This window comes from Cebus imitator, unplaced genomic scaffold (assembly GCF_001604975.1).
Source record: "Cebus imitator isolate Cc_AM_T3 unplaced genomic scaffold, Cebus_imitator-1.0 Scaffold41, whole genome shotgun sequence".
Lineage (NCBI taxonomy): Eukaryota > Metazoa > Chordata > Mammalia > Primates > Cebidae > Cebus > Cebus imitator.
Window position 1 is genome coordinate 6,535,474 of NW_016107356.1, and position 19,622 is coordinate 6,555,095.

The 19,622-nt window shown below is 50.1% G+C and overlaps 1 protein-coding gene across 1 annotated transcript; it reads right to left on the reverse strand.

Moving 5' to 3' along the window:
- Positions 1–12,563: 12,563 nt before the first annotated feature.
- CLDN14 (claudin 14) lies at positions 12,564–14,070 on the reverse strand. Its single transcript, XM_017526217.2, has one exon. The coding sequence runs from the start codon at positions 13,627–13,629 to the stop codon at positions 12,910–12,912; it is 720 nt and encodes a 239-aa protein (XP_017381706.1). The 5' UTR covers positions 13,630–14,070; the 3' UTR covers positions 12,564–12,909.
- Positions 14,071–19,622: the final 5,552 nt, after the last annotated feature.

Below are 19,622 nucleotides of genomic sequence, written 5' to 3' on the forward strand. Positions count from 1 at the left end.
TTGCACAACGTTTTATTATTTCTTCTAAAATAAAACCGGGATACATGTGCAGAATGTGCAGGCCTGTTGCATAGGTGTACACACACCATGGTGGTTTGCTGCACCTACTGATCCATCTGCTAATTTCCCTCCCCTCACCCCCCACCCCTCAACAGGCCCTGGTGTGTGATGTTCCCCTCCCTGTGTCCATGTGTTCCCATTGTTTGACTTCCACTTATGAGTGAGAACATGCGGTGTTTGGTTTTCTGCTCCTGTGTTAGTTTGCTGAGGATAATGGCTTCCAGCTTCATCCATGTCCCCGCAAAGGACATGATCTCGTTCCTTTTGATGACCACATACTTTCACAACTTTAAGTAGTATCCTTAACCCTATATTTCACAATGTATGAACTTCAGTAACATAACACTCCCTCTTTATTTTCTCATATAAAAGATGAGAAAATGGGCCAGGTGTGGTGGCTCACACCTGTAATACCAGCACTTTGGGAGGCTGGGGCAGGAGGATCGTTTAAGCCCAGGGGTTCAGGGGTCCTGGGAGCTATGATTGCACCACTGCAGTTCAGCCTGGCTGACAGAGCAAGATGCTGTCTCAAAAAAAAGAGGGAGAAAATGTACTCTTGGAGCATCTGTTTCTCCATTTCCTAACTTTATTTACTTGTTCTGGAGTGTTTGTCCAACTTTATATCATTGTCTGTTAAAAATAATGAAATCGTCCTCTCTTTCCCAGGGACTACAATAATATTCTTGAAATTAGAACTTCTGCATTACTTGGGTGTAATTTATAATTAATAGATTCAGTGCTCCATGCTGAATTTTAATCATATGACTTCCTCATTTCTAAGTTGTTTATTTATTTGTTTTAAAAAGTCAAGGCCTTGCCCTGTTGCCCAGACTGGTCTTGAACTCTCAGGCTCAAGTGACCCTCCTGACTCAGCCTTCCAAAGTGTCAGTATTATGGGCATGAGCCACCTCACCCAGCCTAAGTTAATTATTTTAATCTTATGTTTAAAGTAGAATGTGTCTGCAAGTAAATTTTTTCAATCTTTTATTGTGGTATACTTGCAGTATGCTAAATTGCATGCATCTAAAATGTACAATTGGGTGAGTTTAGGCACACACTCCTGTGAAACCATCACTGCAATAAGGAGCGCAGATATTTCCATCTGAGTAAAGGTGATGCTCTATATGGAGGGTGGACAACCTAAACATCTAATGCACCGCAAATTTTATAGACCTAAAAATACAGTAGAGCAGACTGACTAGAAACAAAGCTATAATAAAGATGGAATTTCCCAAAATGAAGGAAGATATAAATGTTTACATCAAAGAAGTCCTTCATTATGATAAAGAACTATAAACTCTGAGTGAAATTATTGAAAGACAAGGTTAGAAGGAATAAGGCAAAAATAAAGTTGTATGCTAGGAAAAGTAGTCTAATTTCAGATTTCTTCTTTTCTTCGTTTTTTTTTTGAGATGGAGTTTCGCTCCTGTTGCCCAGGCTGGAGTGCAACGGGGTGCTCTCAGCAACCTTGACCTCCCTGGTTCAAATGATTTTCCTGCCTCAGCCTCCCAAGTTAGCTGCGATTACAGGCACATGTCACTATGTCCGGCTAATTTTGTATTTTTAGTAGAGACAGGGTTTCTCCAAGTTGGTCAGGCTGGTCTCGAACTCCTGACCTCAGGTCATTTGCCCATCTCAGTCTCCCAAAGTGCTGGGATTACAGGCATGAGTCACCATGCCCAGCCTCTTTTCTTTTAGAGGCAGGGTCTCACTCTGTCACCCAGGCTGGAGTATGGTGGCACCATCTTGGCTCACTGCAGCCTCAATCTTCTGGGCTCAAGTGAGCCTCCTACCTCAGCCTCCCACAGTGCTTGGATTACAAGCACGAGCCACTGTGCCTTGCCTTCTTGGTAATTTTAAATGAAAGAAGATGGAATAATGGCTACTGAGGACTCTGTTGTATGACCCGATTTTCCATACCCAGCCAAGTTGTCATTCATGTGACAAGTCCACAGAAAGATGTTATATGGCCAGGAATTTATGAACTATATTTACCTGAGTACAGCTCACATCATACACACGATGAAAGACTGCATCGTTTCCCCTGAGATCCGCAGTAAGTATGCTCACTTTCAACACTTCTATTCCCCATGGTTCTGGAGGTTACAGACATGGCAATAGGTAAGAAAAAGATATAAACATAGGAATTGACAAAGTATAGAGTTTTGTGTAAACGGAACCATATGGTAGTGACCTGGGGATGGGATGGAGAGAGGGAGAGATTGCCTAAACCTGTGGGTGATAGAAATGTTTATCTTAATTGTCAAAAATAATATGGGAGAAATTTCCCTTTCCTGGCTTCCTGAGCACTGCTGGAATCCGCCCCGAGGCATTTATTCTGCAAGGTGGGCTCTCAGCTCTCTTCCTCGTTAGATCTTTAGTTGCTTGAGCAGCTGCCTTAGCATTTGGGAGGAGGCCGGAGGCTGTGGTTTCTGGAAACTCCGGCCCTGTGGCTTCTCTCTGACTGTGTGGACTCCACGGGAAACTGGTGGTTCTATGCGCGTGGGTGACCTTTGGATTTCAGTTGATTTTTCTGCATAGGTGTGATACAGTCACCTCACTGAGAAGCTGAGCGGGAGTGGTGCCTTGCAGCCTGGTTTGGAGCCTTCTGTTCTGGGCGTGAGCCGCTTATTTTTAGCCCACAGCTGCTGCTTGTCTGCAGCTGTGACTGTGTGTGTGTGTGTGTGTGTGTGTGTGTGTGTGTGTGTGTGTGTCTCCAGATCTCATGGTTGGTAAGGGAGAGCCTCTCTGAAGAGTCGACATTTGAGGAGAAACTTGAATGAAGGAAAGGAAGGAGCCCCTTGGAGATTGAGGGGAAGGGCATTCCAGGTAGAGGGAACAGCTGATGAGGAAGCCCTGAGCTGCGGGGCCTGGGCGCTGCATGGTCGAGAGCCTCTTCTTCCCGCCTTGCTGATCTGCCGCGGGAAGAGTGTTGGAATGAACCCACTCATGCCTTTAGCTCTTCCGGGCCAGCAGGGGTTTCAGGGTTGCAGGGAGCCCTTCAGAGCTTCATTCTCTTCCTGTGACAACCCTCACTGTGCTCCCAAGCTGATGTCTGCAGGTGTCTCTGGTGTGTCCTTTCTTTTTTTTTTTTGAGACAGAGTCTGGCTGTGTCGCCAGGCTGGAGTGCAGTGGTGCGATCTCAGCTCACTGCAGCCTCTACCCCCTGGGGCTCAAGCAATTCTCCTGCCTCCGCCTTCTTAGTAGATGGGACTAAAGGCCCGCACCACCATGCCGGACTAATTTCTGTATTTTTAGTAGAGACGGGATTTCACTGTGTTGGCCAGGATGGTTTCGATCTCTTGACCTTGTGATCTGCCCGCCTCAGCCTCCCAAAGTGCTGTGATTACAGGCATGAGCCACTCTGCCCAGCCTGTCCTTTCTTACTTACACTCAGCCAGTGGCCTTTGATGTTTATGACAAGAGGCCGAAGCCCTTCATAATTTCGGGTGAATGGAGTTTTCTTTCCCATGGAACTCAGTTATGCATCGTCCCTTTGTCCTCTTGCTCCTGAGTCTACACGTGTCCGTTCCATGCTGTGCCAGCCCAGTCATGGAGCTCAATGTTTCTGCAGTTTCCCTCCAGACATTTCCAGTTGCCCAAAGGCATTTGTGGTTTCACAAATGTCACTGAAGCCTCAGTAGGGAGACAGCTTGGAGCTGCATCTTGTGCTCCATCGCATACAGAGGTATCCCCCTTCGATGCTTTGCTCTGTAGGTTACCCTCAGTGGGTGCCATGACTGGAGATTGCTCTTGCTCTGGGAGTGGTCAGAGAGGAGCTCAGGGCTGGCCATGTCCCTCCCACAAAGCTGCTGTTTCCTTCTTCCCAGCTGCAGCCTCGGGTTGGGAGCTCCCGTCTTCCTCCCTAATCACAGCTTGGGAAACTAGCTACTATTACATGTTTTAAAAATTGGGCCGGGCACAGTGGCTCACACCTGTAATCCCAGCACTTCGGGAGGCTGAGGTGGGTGAATCACTTGAGGTCAAGAGTTCGAGACCAGCCTGACCAACTTGGTGAAACCCCATCTCTACTAAAAATAGAAAATTAGCAGGGTGTGGTGACGCACGCCTGTAATCTCAGCTACTAGGGAGGCTGAGGCAGGAGAATTGCTTGAACCCAGGAGGCAGAGGCTGCAGTGAGCCAAGATCATGCCACTGCACTCCAGCCTGGCAACAAGAGCAAAACTCCATCTCAAAAAAAAAAATTGAGGTGAAATTCACATAAAATAAACCATTTAAAAGTGTACGATTCAGCTGGCCAACATAGTGAAATCATGTCTCTACTAAAAATATTCAAAAATTAACCAGATGTGGTGGTGTGCACCTGTAGTCCAGCTGCTTGGGAGGCTGAGGTGGGAGAATCACTTGAACCTAGGAGGTGCAGGTTGCAGTGAGCCAAGATCATGTGACTGCACTCCAGCCTGTGCAACAGAGTGAGACTCAGTCTCAAAACTAATTAAATAGGTAAAAGTGTACAATTCTGTAGCATTTAGTACATACACAATGTTGCGCAATCTGCACATCTATCTAGTGAAAAATATTTTACTCTTGAAAAATGTCTTAATCATCCCCAAAGAAAATGCCACCCTTCATTAGGAATTCACTGTCTGTTCCTCTCCTCGCAGCCCCTGGCAATCACCAATGGGACTGGGCTGGTACAGCGGGGCACACACATGGCACATGGGGGACATCTGCACATTGGACTAATAGTCAACCATTTAAATAAATGGTCCAGGTATGATGGCTTGGGCTTGTAGTCCAGCACTTTGGGAGGCCACAAAGGGAGAATCGTTTGAGGCCGGGAGTTTGAGACCAGCCTGGGCAACACAGAAAGAACCTATCTCTACAAAAATTTTGAAAAATCAGCCAGGTATGTGGTACATGCCTGTGGTCCCAGCTACCTGGGAGGCTGCGGTGGGGCTTGAGCCTGGGAGGTCCCGGTTGCAGTGAGCCATATCCTGCCACTGCACTCCAGCCTGTGTGACACAGTGAGACCCTGTCTAAAAAAAAATGACTCTGTTTTTGAGACGGAGTCTTGCTCTGTCACCCAGGCTGGAATGTAGTGCCGTGATCTCGGCTCACTGCAACCTCTGCCTTCCAGGTTCAAGCAATTCTCCTGCCTCAGCCTCCTGAGGAGATGGGATTACAGGCGTGCACCACCACGCCCTGCTAATTTTGGATTTTTAGTAGAGATGGGGACTACAAGGCAGCTTCTTCTGGGCCGAGGCTTCTCCCAATAATCCTCTTGGGTTATGTCAGCTGCCAAGTGGTGCTGGACCCAAGTCCATCTCGGAGCGGCCCTGGCTGTTCCCTTTGGTGCATTTTCCCCTCCACCCTCAGGCACTTGAGTTTGCGGAGGCACTGGGCTTTGTCCCTTTGTGGGAGTCAAAGCTGTGTGCCAGCTCTCCCAGGAACAGCTCCTGCCTCCTGCCTTCACTGCATCCCCTTCCAAATAAAATACAGACCTGGGCTGGGTACAGTGGCTCAGGCCTGTAATCCCAACACTTTGGGAGGCCAAGGGGGGTGGATTGCTTGCGACCAAGTGTTCCAGACCAGGCTGGCCAACACACTGAAACCCTGCCTCTGCTAAAAATACAAAAATTAGCCGGGCATGCTGGCATGAGTAGTCCCAGCCACTCGAGAGACTGAAGCAAGAGAATGGCTTGAGTGCAGAGGTGGAGGTTGCAGTGAGCTAAGATTGCGCCACTGCACTCAGCCTGGGTGATAGAGCAAGACTGTCAAAAAAAAATACAGACCTGAAATGTAGCTGGGGCCGTCTCTAGTCCCGCATGTACAACAGTGAATGACGTGAACATAGTCTCTGAACTCCGACCCTAGAGTCTAATGCAGGATTCAGAAAACTGTGTGTTCCGATTAATAAGACAATTACACATCCTGAGAAAAACTGTGTGGGAACGGAGCAGTGTGCTGAGCTAGACTCACAGGGCGTGGGGGCTGCTTTGGGTGGAAGGAGCCAGTCGTTCCTTCCATATGGTCTGATTTTATCCTCCCTTCAGGAGCTTTTTTGGGTCCTTTTTTTATGTTCTGAAGTTTCATAAGGATGTATCTTAGTTCTTTCATTCTTTTTTTTGAGACAGAGTCTTGCTGTCACCCAGGCTGGAGTGTAATGGCACCTGTCTGTGTTCCAGTTCTGTAGACCAAAATGCTCCCATATTTTCTGGGCTGTTCCGTTTACCTTCTCACGATGTCTTATGCCGGATGGGAACCTACACAAATGCTTCATTTTGGAAAAATGACTGGGATGACAAAAACAAATCTCAGACCTCCCCAGAGCTGGAGGCTGCAGAGGCTCCCGGCAGGAGCTGGTGGGCTGCCCTGGCAGGAGGGACAGCTTGAGCCAGTCAGTCATTTACCTAGCAGACATGGGGAAGGTGGTGAGCTTTTAAATAGAAGGCCCCCAGGAGAAAGGAATTCAGGTGCATGTTCTGCTGGGTTTTCCTGGGATGAAGCTGGCAGAGCAAGGGGTGAGGTGAGGAGAGGCAGGTGATTAGCCCCCCAGGGGCTGGGCCCTCCCAGATTTATGGGGTGACCCCCACTGGCCTTTCCCAGGCTGGAAATGGGCTGTTTACTAATGCCTTCCCCTTGCCACACACCTGAGAAAGCCAGTCGGTAGTGTTTTAAAATAATTTACTAGAATGAAGCTTCTGTGTTTTCCTTTGGATAGTTGCCCGGTAACTGGCCTTGTGTTTTTTATTTTTTAAAAAATGTCTTAAAATATGCAGGATCTTAAGCTTCAGTGTTTGTTTTTGTCAGTCTCTGTTGCTGTCTTACTGTCTGTTTGTCACACACACACACACACACACACACACACACACACTCTCACACCCAGACACACACACACACTCTTGTGTCTCAGGCAAGAAAGGGGTCCTCACTCTACACGATGTGGGTTAGTTTGGGAAGTCTTGGTTAATTCTTTTTAAACTATTTGTCACTCTCTCTGGGGCTTCTCTGCTTTCTCCTTCCTCCCACAGTGACCTTAAGCCACAGAGCATTGCCAATTCTAATTTTGTCTAAAATTGGTGCTTCTGGCAGAAGTAATGTGCTGTTGGCTGGCCTTTGAGCTTGGCCTGACTCGGTTTAGCAAGGTCTCCCTCAGGGACCCTGTCTTCAGCCTGTGGAGCATGGAAAGACAGCCATGGTACCTGCCCTGAGGCCATGGCAGGGGCATCTGATGGCAGGTGAGGAGTCGCCGCCCATTCTGTTTGTAAGAGATGGAAACACTGCCTTTGGGGGAATTGTAATTCATTCCCTTCAAGGCAGCAGATGGCACCCACAGTGCACACATGAGAAACCACGGCCAGGCCAGGCGCAGTGGCTCACGCCTGTCATCCCAGCACTGTGGGAGGCCAAGGAGGGCACATCACGAGGTCAGATGTTTGAGACCAGCCTGGCCAACATGGTGAAACCCAGTCTCTACTAAAAATACAAAAAAAAAAAAATTAGCTGGATGTGGTGGCGGGTGTCTGTAGTTCCAGCTACTTGGGAGGCTAAGGCAGGAGAACTGCTTGAACCCAGGAGGCGGAGGTTGTAATGAGCTGAGATCACACCACCATGCTCCAGTCTGAGTGACAGAGTGAGACTCCATCTTAAAAAAATAAATAAATAACAACAACAACAAAACTACCGCCAACTTAGCATTGCATTCTAGGCCAAATAGGGGGAGGCTCGCGCTGAGCACGAATGATGGCCCAGGTGTTTGCTGGGCTCAGGAAGGGTGCTCACTCCCCCTCCTGTTCTGCTGTCCTGTACTCCCCACAGACCCACACACATGAAGTCCTCTTCGGTCTCCATGTGGCTCTTAGGAATTGCTTTACTAAACTGTCACTTATGTGCAGCAAGAAATTTGAATTTCCGGTTGCATGAAAGTTTTCTCATGGCGAAGGGGCTTTACTTGCACCTTCAAGTCGTATGAGCAAATGCTTTACTTTTCCCAGCCCCAGCTTTCCCGTCTGTGGAAGGAAGGTGAGGTAGTGCTGACTCCTGGCGTGGATGTGAAGTTGAAGGTGGAGAATTCCCGCTGTTGATTACTGCTCCCTCCTCCTTGAAATGGGCTCCGCCCTTGGCTTCCAGGACAGTCCTCTTTGGTTCCCCTTCCCCCACTGGGCATTTCTCACCTGGCTTCTGTGCTGAACCTCCCGCCTCTGCCAGCTTCTGGATGCCACTCTCTCTAGGGCTTGGCCCAGTCTCAGTCTCTTGGGTTCCTCATCTGTATTCATGTTTTTTCTAGCTGCACGGTTTAAATTCCATCTCTGGGCCAATCTCTCCAGCTCAGGGCTCTCCCTGAACTCCGGCTTTATGTGTCTACCTACCCACTCAGCTTCTCCGCTCAAGGCAGCTCAGACCAAATAGGCGAAAGTAAACTTGATCTACCTCGCCAACACCTATTCTTACTAGAATCTTCTTCATTTCAGAAAATGGTATTGCTCTTCTTCCAGTTGATCCAATCCCAAACCTTGACACCATCTTTAAAGCATCTTTTTTTCATGCTGCACGCTTAGCCATCAGGAAACCTTATCAGCTCTCCCTGCAGACCTATCCCCGTCTCTTCCCACCTCTCCACTGCCACTGCCTGGCCCTGACCCACGTGGGGTCTCCCTGCCTGGATTGTCACCATCCATGCTGTTCCTACTGCCTGGAGTGAGGGACAGGGGGACCAAGGCAGGGAGGCAGGATGGCGTTGTGGCCAAGTGTGGGGCTTTGGGGCCAGGATTTTTGGGTACAGATTCTGGTGCCATTTTTGGTTGGTTACTATCAAGAAATTGATTGTTATTATACACACTTCAAATTGTGCTGTAATTTTCAAATTATTTCCATTTAGGACCACAGTGGTTGACATGAAAGTGGGATTTCTGGGAGATTTCAGAAGCCTTTGATTTCAAAAGTCTAAATCCACGAAACAATTAGGATGTGCTGTCCAAGAGGGGAAACAGATGCTTTCAGTATAGAAGGGGCGGCTCCATCTCAGGAAACGCCTTCCCAGCGACAGCCTGGGAAAAAGTTACTTTCTCTTCAGGGTTCTACAGGCTGGAGGATTCCAGTGTCTATTCACAGGGAGGGATAAGGAGCACTGGGAGCTCCTAGGCTGTGAAGGCATCAGGCCTGGCAATCAGTGGGAAACCAGGGCGACCCCCAAGGAATGAAGACTGATCCCCCATCCCTTCTAAGTCTAGGGCCTCCCTTCGTGCTGGGCCCCTGAGATCCCCTCAATGCAGGGGAAGGGGACCAGAAAACGTGGTTGACTTCAATATGCATTTTTCCCCCATAATGACTTTAGATCTCTCTGGATTGGAGCCAAATTTGATTTGATTTAGAGAAACAAAGAAACGCAGCATTTCTTAATCCATAAGGGTCATGCTGTAAATTTATGCCTGTAACAACGATTTCCTGGAACATGTGAGTTGGACTCATGTTCCCTTTGCAATCTGAAATGTGGGGTTGTACATTGTACCTCCACAAGGAGATAAGCTTTGTTGAAACAACCTTGGTTAAGAAATCTTAGTCCCAAAGATTTGGGTGGATACAGGCATCTCTCATGGCCAAGGTTGTAATGTGGCCAAGGGGGGCTCAGAGGACCTGAGTAACAGTGACAACCAGAGAGAAGGGGGAGCCGGGCGCTGCATTCTTACACCTGCTTCCTGAGGGTGGGAACCAAGGTCTTACGCAGGTCAACTTCCCGTCTGAGCTGGCCAGCTGTCAGACGACAGAGCCACCCATATCCCTTTCTGTGTGCCACTTCCTGTTTCCCATGGGATTCCATCTTGGACCTCTGGGTCTGACATCACCTTTCATCCAATCCAGCTAGGACCCAGTTCACACAAGCTCTGTTGCATGATGGTTCAGCAAAGAGCCACATATGGCCATGAGTTATTTGGATAAAATTTGGACATAAATGTGTAAATGTGCTTAGATTATAGGTCATGTGTCTACTTGAGTTAATGTATTCACCCCTTGCTCTGGGTTCAAATCTTGGGTCTTTTACTCACTTGCTTTGTGACCCTAGGCAAGTAATTTGATTTTTTTGTGCTTTAGTTTCCTCCTTTGTAAAATGAGGTTAAGAATAATACTCAGCTGGTACATTGGCTCACACTTATAATCCCAGCACTTTGAAAGACTGTGCAGGAGGATTGCTTGAGCCTGCCCAGGAGTTGGAAATCAGCCTGGGAAAAACAGTGAGACCCTGTCTCTACCAAAAAATAACATTAACCAAATGTGTGGTGGTAGACCCCTGTAGTCTCAGCTACTCGGGAGGCTGAGATGGGAGGATTGCTTGAGCCTCGGCGGTCGGGCTGCACTGAACTGTGATTGAGTCACTGCACTCCAGCTTGGGTGACAGAGCAAGACCCTGTCTCAAAAAAACAAAACAAAACAGAAAACCAAAAAGAAAAAAATACTATTTATCTAACTGAATCAAATTAGTAGATGAAAAGTATGTCTGATACATGTAAATGATCAATAAATTGTAATCACTATTACTAGTCTTTTACTTGAGGAGGAGAGGGAGCCATATTTTAGTAGTGACAGAATTCAGAGAAAGAGTTTGAAAAAGTTATTTTTTCATGGCGGGGTGCGGTGGCTCACTTCCGTAATCCCAGCACTTTGGGAAACTGAGGCAGGTGAATCACTTGAGGTCAGGAGTTCAAGACCAGCCTGGCCAACATGGTAAAACCCTGTCGCTACTTAAAATACAAAACTTAGCTGGGCATGCGGTGTGCACCTGTAGTCCCAGCTACTTGGGAGGCTGAGGCAGGAGAATCGCTTGAACCCGAGAGGCAGAGGTTGCAGCGAGCAGAGATTCGCCACTGCACTCCAGCCTGGGCGATGGAGTGAGACTCCATCTCAAAATAACAAACAAACAAAAAAGATATATGTAAGTACGTGGACAGCCATTCCTTAAATCCTCTACTCTTCAATATTGCTAGAAGTCCCCTGAGAAATTTTATTATAGCATAGTTTCTTAGGTATCAATGGCAGAGCCTAAAGCAGTCAGAATAGGGCTGCCGGTGGGCACACGTTACCGGTGTGAGCCTTGGCCAGTGGAGAAGCAGGTGCCCGACCCAGTCAGGCCAGGAGGATGCAGGAGGTCAGGAGAGCATCAGCAGGCCTCAGGCCTGGTGGTTTCCAGGGCTCCAGGCTGTGGGCAGCCTGCCCTGCCCTTTTGATACCAGTTCTCAAGCCTCTTGACCCCTGTATAGAACCTCCCTGGCATGGAAGCCAGGGTCTCAGCAGGCCACACGGGCGAGCTTGGCCCACTGGCTGCATGCCTGCCACTGACCCACTGTGGCTCTTCCCTGCATGCAGGGAGGAGCCCTGACTCCCAGACCACTGAGGATGGAGGGACTTCACATCACAGCTCCTCTGTGCATAGGTCTCAGGCCAAGCCCTTCCGCAGACTGAGCTGTTTCCTTTCACATTCAGAAGGTGACAGCACCTGCTCAGGCGCTGTCCGAAGTGGGCCAAGGACAGGAGCCCCCTGTACGTGAAAATAGGCCCGGGCTCCCTGGGCTGATGAGGTGTGTGTGTCACCATGTGACTGAGATCACAGCCAGCAGGGATCAGCAGTGTCCTCAGAGTCGTCAGGCCTCCCCCGCTCCCAGACACTGTTTGCAGCTGCAGGAACAGCCACAGATGCTAGGACCTGCTCTCATGGCAGCCGGGACTGGCCACCCCAGAAAAGAAGCCAGCGAAATCCCAGTGGGGACCTTGGGGGCCAGCGGCTTCCTAACTGGGCTTTTTGCCAAAGCCTAGAAAGCTAAGACACCGGCCATGTTTCACTCCATTTTCCCCTCTTTTATTTATTTATTTGTTTGTTTGTTTGTTTGTTTGTTTATATTTTGAGACAGAGTCTCACTCTGTTGCCTAGGCTGGAGTGCAGTGGTACAATCTCGGCTCATTGCAACCTTCGCCTCCTGAGTTCAAGTGATTTTCCTGCCTCAGCCTCCTGAGTAGCTGGGACTGCAGGTGCCCACCACCATGCCTGGCTGATTTTTGTATTTTTAGGAGAGACGGGGTTTCACCATGTTAACCAGGCTGGTCTTGAACTTCTGACCTCAGGTGATCCACCTGCCTCCGCCTCCCAAAGTGCGGGGATTACTTTGGGGAGTAATCCCAAAGGCGGGAGCTGCTGCATGTGGCCCCGTTTTTCCTTCTGACTCTTGTTTTCTTACCAGTGGGGACCTATTGCTCATGGGAAGAAAATGACATTGTCCTTATTTTGTGACTTCTGGCAACTGTCTTTTTCCAAGGAAGCCCCTTCTCTCCGGTACTGCCCCTGAGTTCAAGCCGGGGTGCCACTCTAGTGTTTTCAAGCGTCTTACAGATGGAGATCAGCCCCGCCCTCCCCAAGATCCCCACCCTGCATCAGAGTCGGGACTCCCTGGTGCTGTGGTCAGCACTGGTGCACAGCTCTGCAACCCTGAGCCCCCACGGGCTTTGACTGTGGTTACCAGCACCTTAGGAGACAGAATAACAGATACCGTCCGTTTCATAAACAGCCATGTCCACAGGGTTTATTCCTAGATCACAAACCAACCCCACTGACCAAACTCCCAAGTGACTTTGTATTAAACTTGTTATCAAATCACCCATATAAATACACATAATAGATACAAAAATGGGATTTTTTTCAGTCTTTGGTAAGAGCGCTTTCTCCTCCTCTTATTTCCCCTCTGTCCCTGCGCTCTAAAGACATTTCCTTGCGTTCACATTATTTCCTTGAATACAAAAATCGCCCAGAAGTCACTTTTGTGCTGGAACCCCTGCCTCCATCGACACTCCCACAGGGGACCCAGCCCGCAGCGGCCGTGGGAAGAAGCCAGCCCTGGGGACTCACACGTAGTCGTTCAGCCTGTACCCACTGTGTGTGGCTGAGGTCACTGAGGGGGCCCGGTTGTCTTTGTAGGCAGCTGGTGGCTGGTAGGCGGGGGCGGTGGTCGCGGTGGCTGTGGTGGCCCTGGGCTGGGCCTGGTAGGGCCGGTAGGGTGCCTCGTCCTGGCAGGACAGGCAAAGCAGGGTGCCACCGATGAGCGAGAGGGACGAGGAGATGAAGCCCAGGTACAGGGCCTGGCCGATCTCGAACTTCATGCTGCTGGGGAGCAGCGGGTTGTAGAAGTTCTGCACCACATCGTTGGTGGTCCAGGAGACGGCCACCATGCACAGGAGGCCAGCCAGGATGAAGAGGGCACCGCCGAGGATGGCAAAGGTGGTCTTGGCAGGCGTGCCCTTGGCGCAGCGTGTGCACTTCATCCCGATGACGGCACAGGCGCAGGCCATGCCCGAGATCAGGCAGGAGATGACCATGAGGGCACGGGCAGCCTGAAGGTCTTGGGGCAGCGCCAGCAGGGAGCGGTAGACCTGGCACTGGTAGATGCCCGTGCTGTGCCACACGCACTCCATCCAGAGCCCCTTCAGGTAGGACACAGCCGTGAGGATGTTGGTGCCCACGTGCGCCGTCCTCCGCCAGTGTGGCAGGATGGTGGTGATCAGCGTGCCCACCATGCCCAGGAAGCTGAGCAGGAAGCCGAGGAGCTGCACGGCCGCGCTGGCCATGGTTAGCTGCCTGCCTAGGCCAGCCGGGCAACTCCCTGGGCCCTCGGGGTCGTGCCGCTCCTCAGGCACTGGCGGGAACCCTAATGAAGCCGAGCGAGGCGGGAGTGGGGAGAGAAAGGAAACGGGTTAAAGATTATCTCGTGCACTTATTTCTGTCACCGAAACTGAGTTTTCCATAGGCAGTTGGTGTGGCAATTAGCATGTTCTCAAAAATAGTTTCTGAGACGTCACTGGGTGGGAGAATACCTGCTTTCCTGGAAAGGCAGGATCTGAAGGGTGACAGCCGGATGCTGGCCTCAGGGAAGGGTTTTAGCGCCTGCGGGAAGTTCTGCTTATGTCTACCCTTAAGCACTGCTGCTGCACTGGAATCTCCTGTCCTTCTGTTCATCAGTAATCAGGAATAACGTTGTTAAATCAACACGCTCTATTCGTGCCTTGGACTGACGGTGCTAAGGTGTGTTCCGGCTGCGACTTAGAAAACAGCCCTGCGTGGTTGTCAGGATGAGGGGTTTTCTGAAGCGGGCAGCTTCCCCACCCACATGCTCAGCCAGGGAGAGGTTTAGTTCCCTGGGCAGGTCAGATGCTGCCTTCAGAATTCCAGAGCTGGATGTGACCTAGAGGTTGTCAGCTGATGCTGGGGCAGGAATTTCCAAGGTCACGGCTCTTCGGGAGCCGTGGTAGGACCACGGGCCAGCATCCCTTCTCTCCAGCACAGACCTCTGCTCCCACCACGCTCCCTATTTGCTATGTCCAATTGTCATTGGCGAGGGCTGTCTGAGGGTGACCTTGTTATAAGACAGAGGCTGCTACCTGGCTTTCAGGGATATGGGAATGTCGAGCCCTTTCAAAGTCTTTTAAAGAATTCTTAGCATACCAAAATCCAGGACACTTTTTGGGGACAAGGACCCAGCACCCATGTAGGGTCAGGCATATAGAAGACACTAAGAAATATGGAAAGGAAGGAAAGGAGGGAGGAGAGAGGGAAGAAGAGGAGGAGGGAGGGAGGAGAAAGGAAGGAAGGGGGCAGAGAAAGGAAGGAAAAAAAGGAAAGCAGAAGGGAGGGGAGGGGAAGTCCCGAGTGGACACCACTTGCTTTTCTCTCCTGCTGGGGACAAGGTAATCAACCAGACAGAATTAGGAAGCCCTGGGCCCTGGCTGCACCGTCCAGTGGGCAACCTAGGGCTCAGCTTCTTTTTTGATTCTGAAGGGAAAAAAAGGGAAACATCTCTGCTGATGACAAGTCAGTTCAGTGTCCCAAAGCGGCCAAGAACTCAGTAGGCAAAACCTGTTTCTTTTTCTGCAGAGGGCTGAGCCTCATTTAAGCCATGCAGGCTGCAGGCAGGAAGGTGGGGTCTCAGGGTGCTGCCCATGAGACCCTGGGACATTGTCAAGAAATGCCCAGCAGTCCGCAGTGGCTCATGCCTGTAATCCCAGCACTTTGGGAGACTGAAGCAGGTGGGTACTTGAGGTCAGGAGTTTGAGATCAGCCTGGTCAACATGGTGAAACCCCGTCTCTACTAAAAATACAAAAATTAGCTGGGCATTGGTAGTGCATGCCACCACCTAGCTACTTGGAAGGCTGAGGCAGGAGAATCGCTGGAACCCAGGAGGCGATGGTTGCAGTGAGCCTAGATCGTGCCACGGCACTCCAGTCTGGGTGACAGAGTGAGACTCTGCCTTGAAAAATAAATAAATAAATCCCCTACTAGATGTAAATCACTTGGTGAATAAATAATTAATAACCGATGCTTCCACTGGGAGTCTAAACCATCATCTTGCTGATCTAAAAACATATACTGGGTTTAAATGCCTTGGCATTGTAGGAGGTAACTAGTTCTGTCCTGGTGGATGAACAAACAAAAATGAATAAGAAGAAAACATCATGGTGCCTCACAGGACACGAGGCGGACTGAGGGGTGTCCAGGTGGGAGGGTTTGGATTTGTGTCCCCACCCAAATCTCTTGTGGAATTGCAGTCACCAGTGTTGGAGGAAGGGGCTGGTGGGAGGCGGATGGGTCGGGGGCGGACCTCCCCCTTGCTCTTTTTGTGATAGTGAGTTCTCACGAGATCTGCTTGTTTAAAAGCGTGCAGCCCCTCCCCGCTCCCCGCTCTCCCTTCCTCCTTCTCCGGCCATGTGGCTCATGCCTGCTTCCCCTTTGCCTTCCACCAAGATTCTAAGTTTCCTCCCAAGTCATGCTTCCCGTACAGCTTGTGGAACCGAGAGCCAAAGAAGCCTCTTTTCTTCATAAGTTACCAGTCTCAGGTCGTTCTTTGACTCTGGTCGCATTGTGAGCACGGAAGGATACACTAAGGGAGGCTTTGCTGCTGCTGTTTTGGATGACTATTTGTTCACAGCCCAGAATTTGCCACACGCACCGTGCACCATGCTGGCTTTGCACAAAGCCTTTCTTCCCTCTGCTCGGCAAGCAGTCATTCTGTCCAGGGGCTGAGGACAACGTCACAGTCCCTGCTGGCAGCTGTCCTGTGGTCACTGCCTTGGGGGAGGTGCTGGCACCAAGGCCAAGGTGGCCACCCTGACATGCATAGCCAGAGGGTGTGCTGGCGGACCCACACTACGCCCTCAGCACACTGATGGTACCAGCTGAGGGACTGAGTGCGGGTTGAACACTGACGCATGTCCTAGTGTATTCCCAGCAGCCTAATGCGGCCGTGACTGTTACCATCCCCGTTTTACACATGGAGAAACAAGAGGGGCAGAGGATGAAAATGCTATGCCTGGCCTGGCTAGTGGGCTCCTTGGTGTCATCCCCACTTTAAACACTACCTGCCTCATCGAGATAGGACTGAAGTCAGTGTGAGGGCTGAGGGGTGGGATTAGCAACAGATTCTCCTTCCCACAGAGATCCCAGAACAGCGGCCTTGCGCCTTTTGCAAGGGTTTGGTCAGTCAGGGCAACCCTGGGTCCTGCTTTGCCAGGGACTGAGGGGTTGCCCAGGACGGGGACCTTCAGTGCTAAAACTCAGACAGTCCCAAGGAAACCAGGACCACAGGCTTCTCCAGGTGCCCAGATCTCCAAATGGCCTCTGAGATCCCTTCCTGCCCTGCTTTGAGGCTGACGGCCACACGGGATGTCCCTGGTCCAAGCATAGTGGGGCTTCTTGCGGCTCTCACTGTCAAGGTCAACCGTGAAGTATATGGATCCTAAAGAATGTGGCATGAAAGCCAAGCCCATTAGGCTAGGCAAGTGGACCGGAGGTTTATTGGAGGTCTAAATATTTATGGAGAGCAATGATGGCTAATTTTAGAAACCATTAGCCTGCTATTTTTAAACTCGTGGTATAAGGATTTGCTAATTTAAGAAGTGAGTGTTAATGAGCCCCCAACTCCCAGACACCAGCTCCCCAACCCCCTTTCCTTCTTCTTTACCAGCAGCTGCTACTGGCATTAGGTAATAATTCAACTTCCCTGCAACTACTTTTCACTTTGGGGCCTTTCAAGGGAAAAATAACTTTTACTGAATGCATCTCCCTGGAAACCACATAAAATTCTTCCCTGATGCTCCGGAAGTGCTCTGCCCTGCAGGGCTGTTTGTATAGGAAGGAACTTGCCCCGCCTGTCCTCCCAGAGGAGCAGCCCCTGCAGGGCTGAACTGGTGCTCTCCATAAATATTTAGACCTCCAATAAACCTCCGGTCCACTTGCCTAGCCTAATGGGCTTGGCTTTCATGCCACATTCTTTAGGATCCATATACTTCACGGTTGACCTTGATAGTGAGAGCTGCAAGAAGCCCCACTATGCTTGGACCAGGGACATCCCGTGTGGCCGTCAGCCTCAAAGCAGGGCAGGAAGGGATCTCAGAGGCTACTGTTTTCCTGCAGTCATGTGTGTGCGTGTGGGAAGATTTGCTAGAGAGATACGGGTCCAGAACAGAGTTCCAAGCATCAAGCTCCAGAAAGCCCTCGGCAGGCTGGGTGGAGGTGGGAAGGCAGAATCTAACAAGATGTGTTAGAGGAATCAGTGCTGGGTCTTGCATTTGGGATCATAAAACCCCAAAAGCACAATCCTGGGTGGGGAGTACGTGGCTTAACTGCACACGAGAGCAGGATTTAGGGCTGAGTCTCCCAATGACCATATCTTGGAATGCTGCATTTGCGGGATGTCTTATGTCGAGGGCATGAATGTCAGATATGTTTGAGAAAGCCTGGGTGACTGTAGGGCTTGGCATAGTTGGAAATGTGTCAGCGAGCATTGTGACTTTCCCAGAAAAGGTCTCATGTGCAGCATCTGCTAAACTTCCTTGACTAGAGACCCCCCCCATACCCGCCACTCCTTTTACCAAAGAACAACTTGCAGTAAAATCACTTGGGCACACCACTTGGACTTGGCAATGGTGAGATAGACTGGATTGCTGTATTAGTTTTTTCTCCCGCTGCTATAAAGAACTGCCTGAGGCTAGGGTAATTTATAAAGAAAAGAGGTTTAATTGACTCACAGTTCTTCAGGGCTTGGGAGGCCTCAGGAAACTTACAATCCCAGGAGACGGTGAAGCAAACACATCCTCTCTACATGGCGGCAGGAAGGAGAAGAATGAGAACCGAGCCAAAGGGGAAGCCCCTTATAAAACCATCAGATCTTGTGAGAACTTACTCACTATGATGAGAATAGCATGGTGGAAACCACCCCCATGATTCAACTACCTCCCACCACTCCCTCCCCACAACACGTGGGGATTGTGGGAACCACAATCCAAGGTAAGATTTGTGGAGGGACACAGCCAAACCATATTTTTCTGCCCCTCTCAATCTCATGTTCTGGCCCCTTTCAAATCTCCTGGCCCCTCTCAAATCTCATGTCCTTACATTTCAAAACACAATCATGCCCTTCCAGCAGTCCCCCAAGGTCTTAACTCATTCCAGAATTAACTCAAAAGCCCAAGTACGTCTCATCTGAGACAAGGCAAGTCCCTTCTGCCTATGAACCTGCAAAATCAAAAGCAAATTAGTTACTTCCTAGATACAATGAGGGTACAGGCATTGGATAAATACCCCCATTCCAAATGGGAGAAATTGGCCAAAACAAAGAGGCTACAGGCCCCATGCGAGTTGGAAATCCAATAGCACAGTCATTAAACCTTAGAGTTTTGGTCAGCTTCGTCCCCAGCAGAGAGAGTACTAGAAAATGATAGAGCTGTAAAGAATTTTGAAAATCTGTGAAGGGCACTTGTGCAACAGCAGAGCTGCAATAGGCCCTTCCAACTGGCTCTGGTTTCAGGATCGCCAGCTCTGACGAGAGAGGGTTTGTGTGTGTTCATTATAAACTTTGATGTTGTCTCTCTCTGTTTTCCCTGAGCTATGTTTTTCTTTAATAAAGCAGGAGCACACAGTAGGGTGCCCTCGTTTGGCTCACCTCCTGGCCCACCTGGACCCCAGCTGCATCAACTTTAGCTCCAAATTAATCATTATTTCAACAGCAATGGCCATGGGAATAGGCTGGCCAGGACTGAGGGGTGGACACGTTGCTTTCCAGCCCATGTCTTGACTGCCCCCTCCCTGGGTATGTCTGTTTCATTCTTCACTTTGTCCCATCATCTGAAGTCCTTTCTCTAGTTCTTCAGGGTGTATCCTTGGGCCTCTGTCCATCCAGGCTTCTTGGAGGGGCGCAGCGGTGGACACGTGGGGTGTTTGAGTCCCTTGCTCTCCTTAGCCCTCAGCAGTCTCACCTGCTGCTGTCACCTCATCCCTTGCAAAATCAGCCCCTGTAATGAAAGCTTTTCTCTGGACATGCATTGCTCCGTGGCTCTTGACTACCCACACTGGTGAAGGAAATGTCGGGTGCTGGTCGCCAGTGGGGAGCTGGGGCATGAGCCAGGCACGGTGGAAGTTTCTGTATCTGGAATTGCCCTGAGCACTACTGTGCAGGGTGGGAATTGGAGGAGGCCGCCGCCGGTGCCTTTTGCCTGCCGTGTGGTCTGAGTGGCTCTCGAGATGTTTGGGAATGAGCCATTGTACGAGTTTGCCCCCACATGCTCTGAC

Coding starts and splice junctions, on each gene's coding strand:
- CLDN14 (XM_017526217.2), bottom strand. CDS start 13,629: ATGGCCAGCGCGGCCGTGCAGCTCCTCGGCTTCCTGCTCAGCTTCCTG.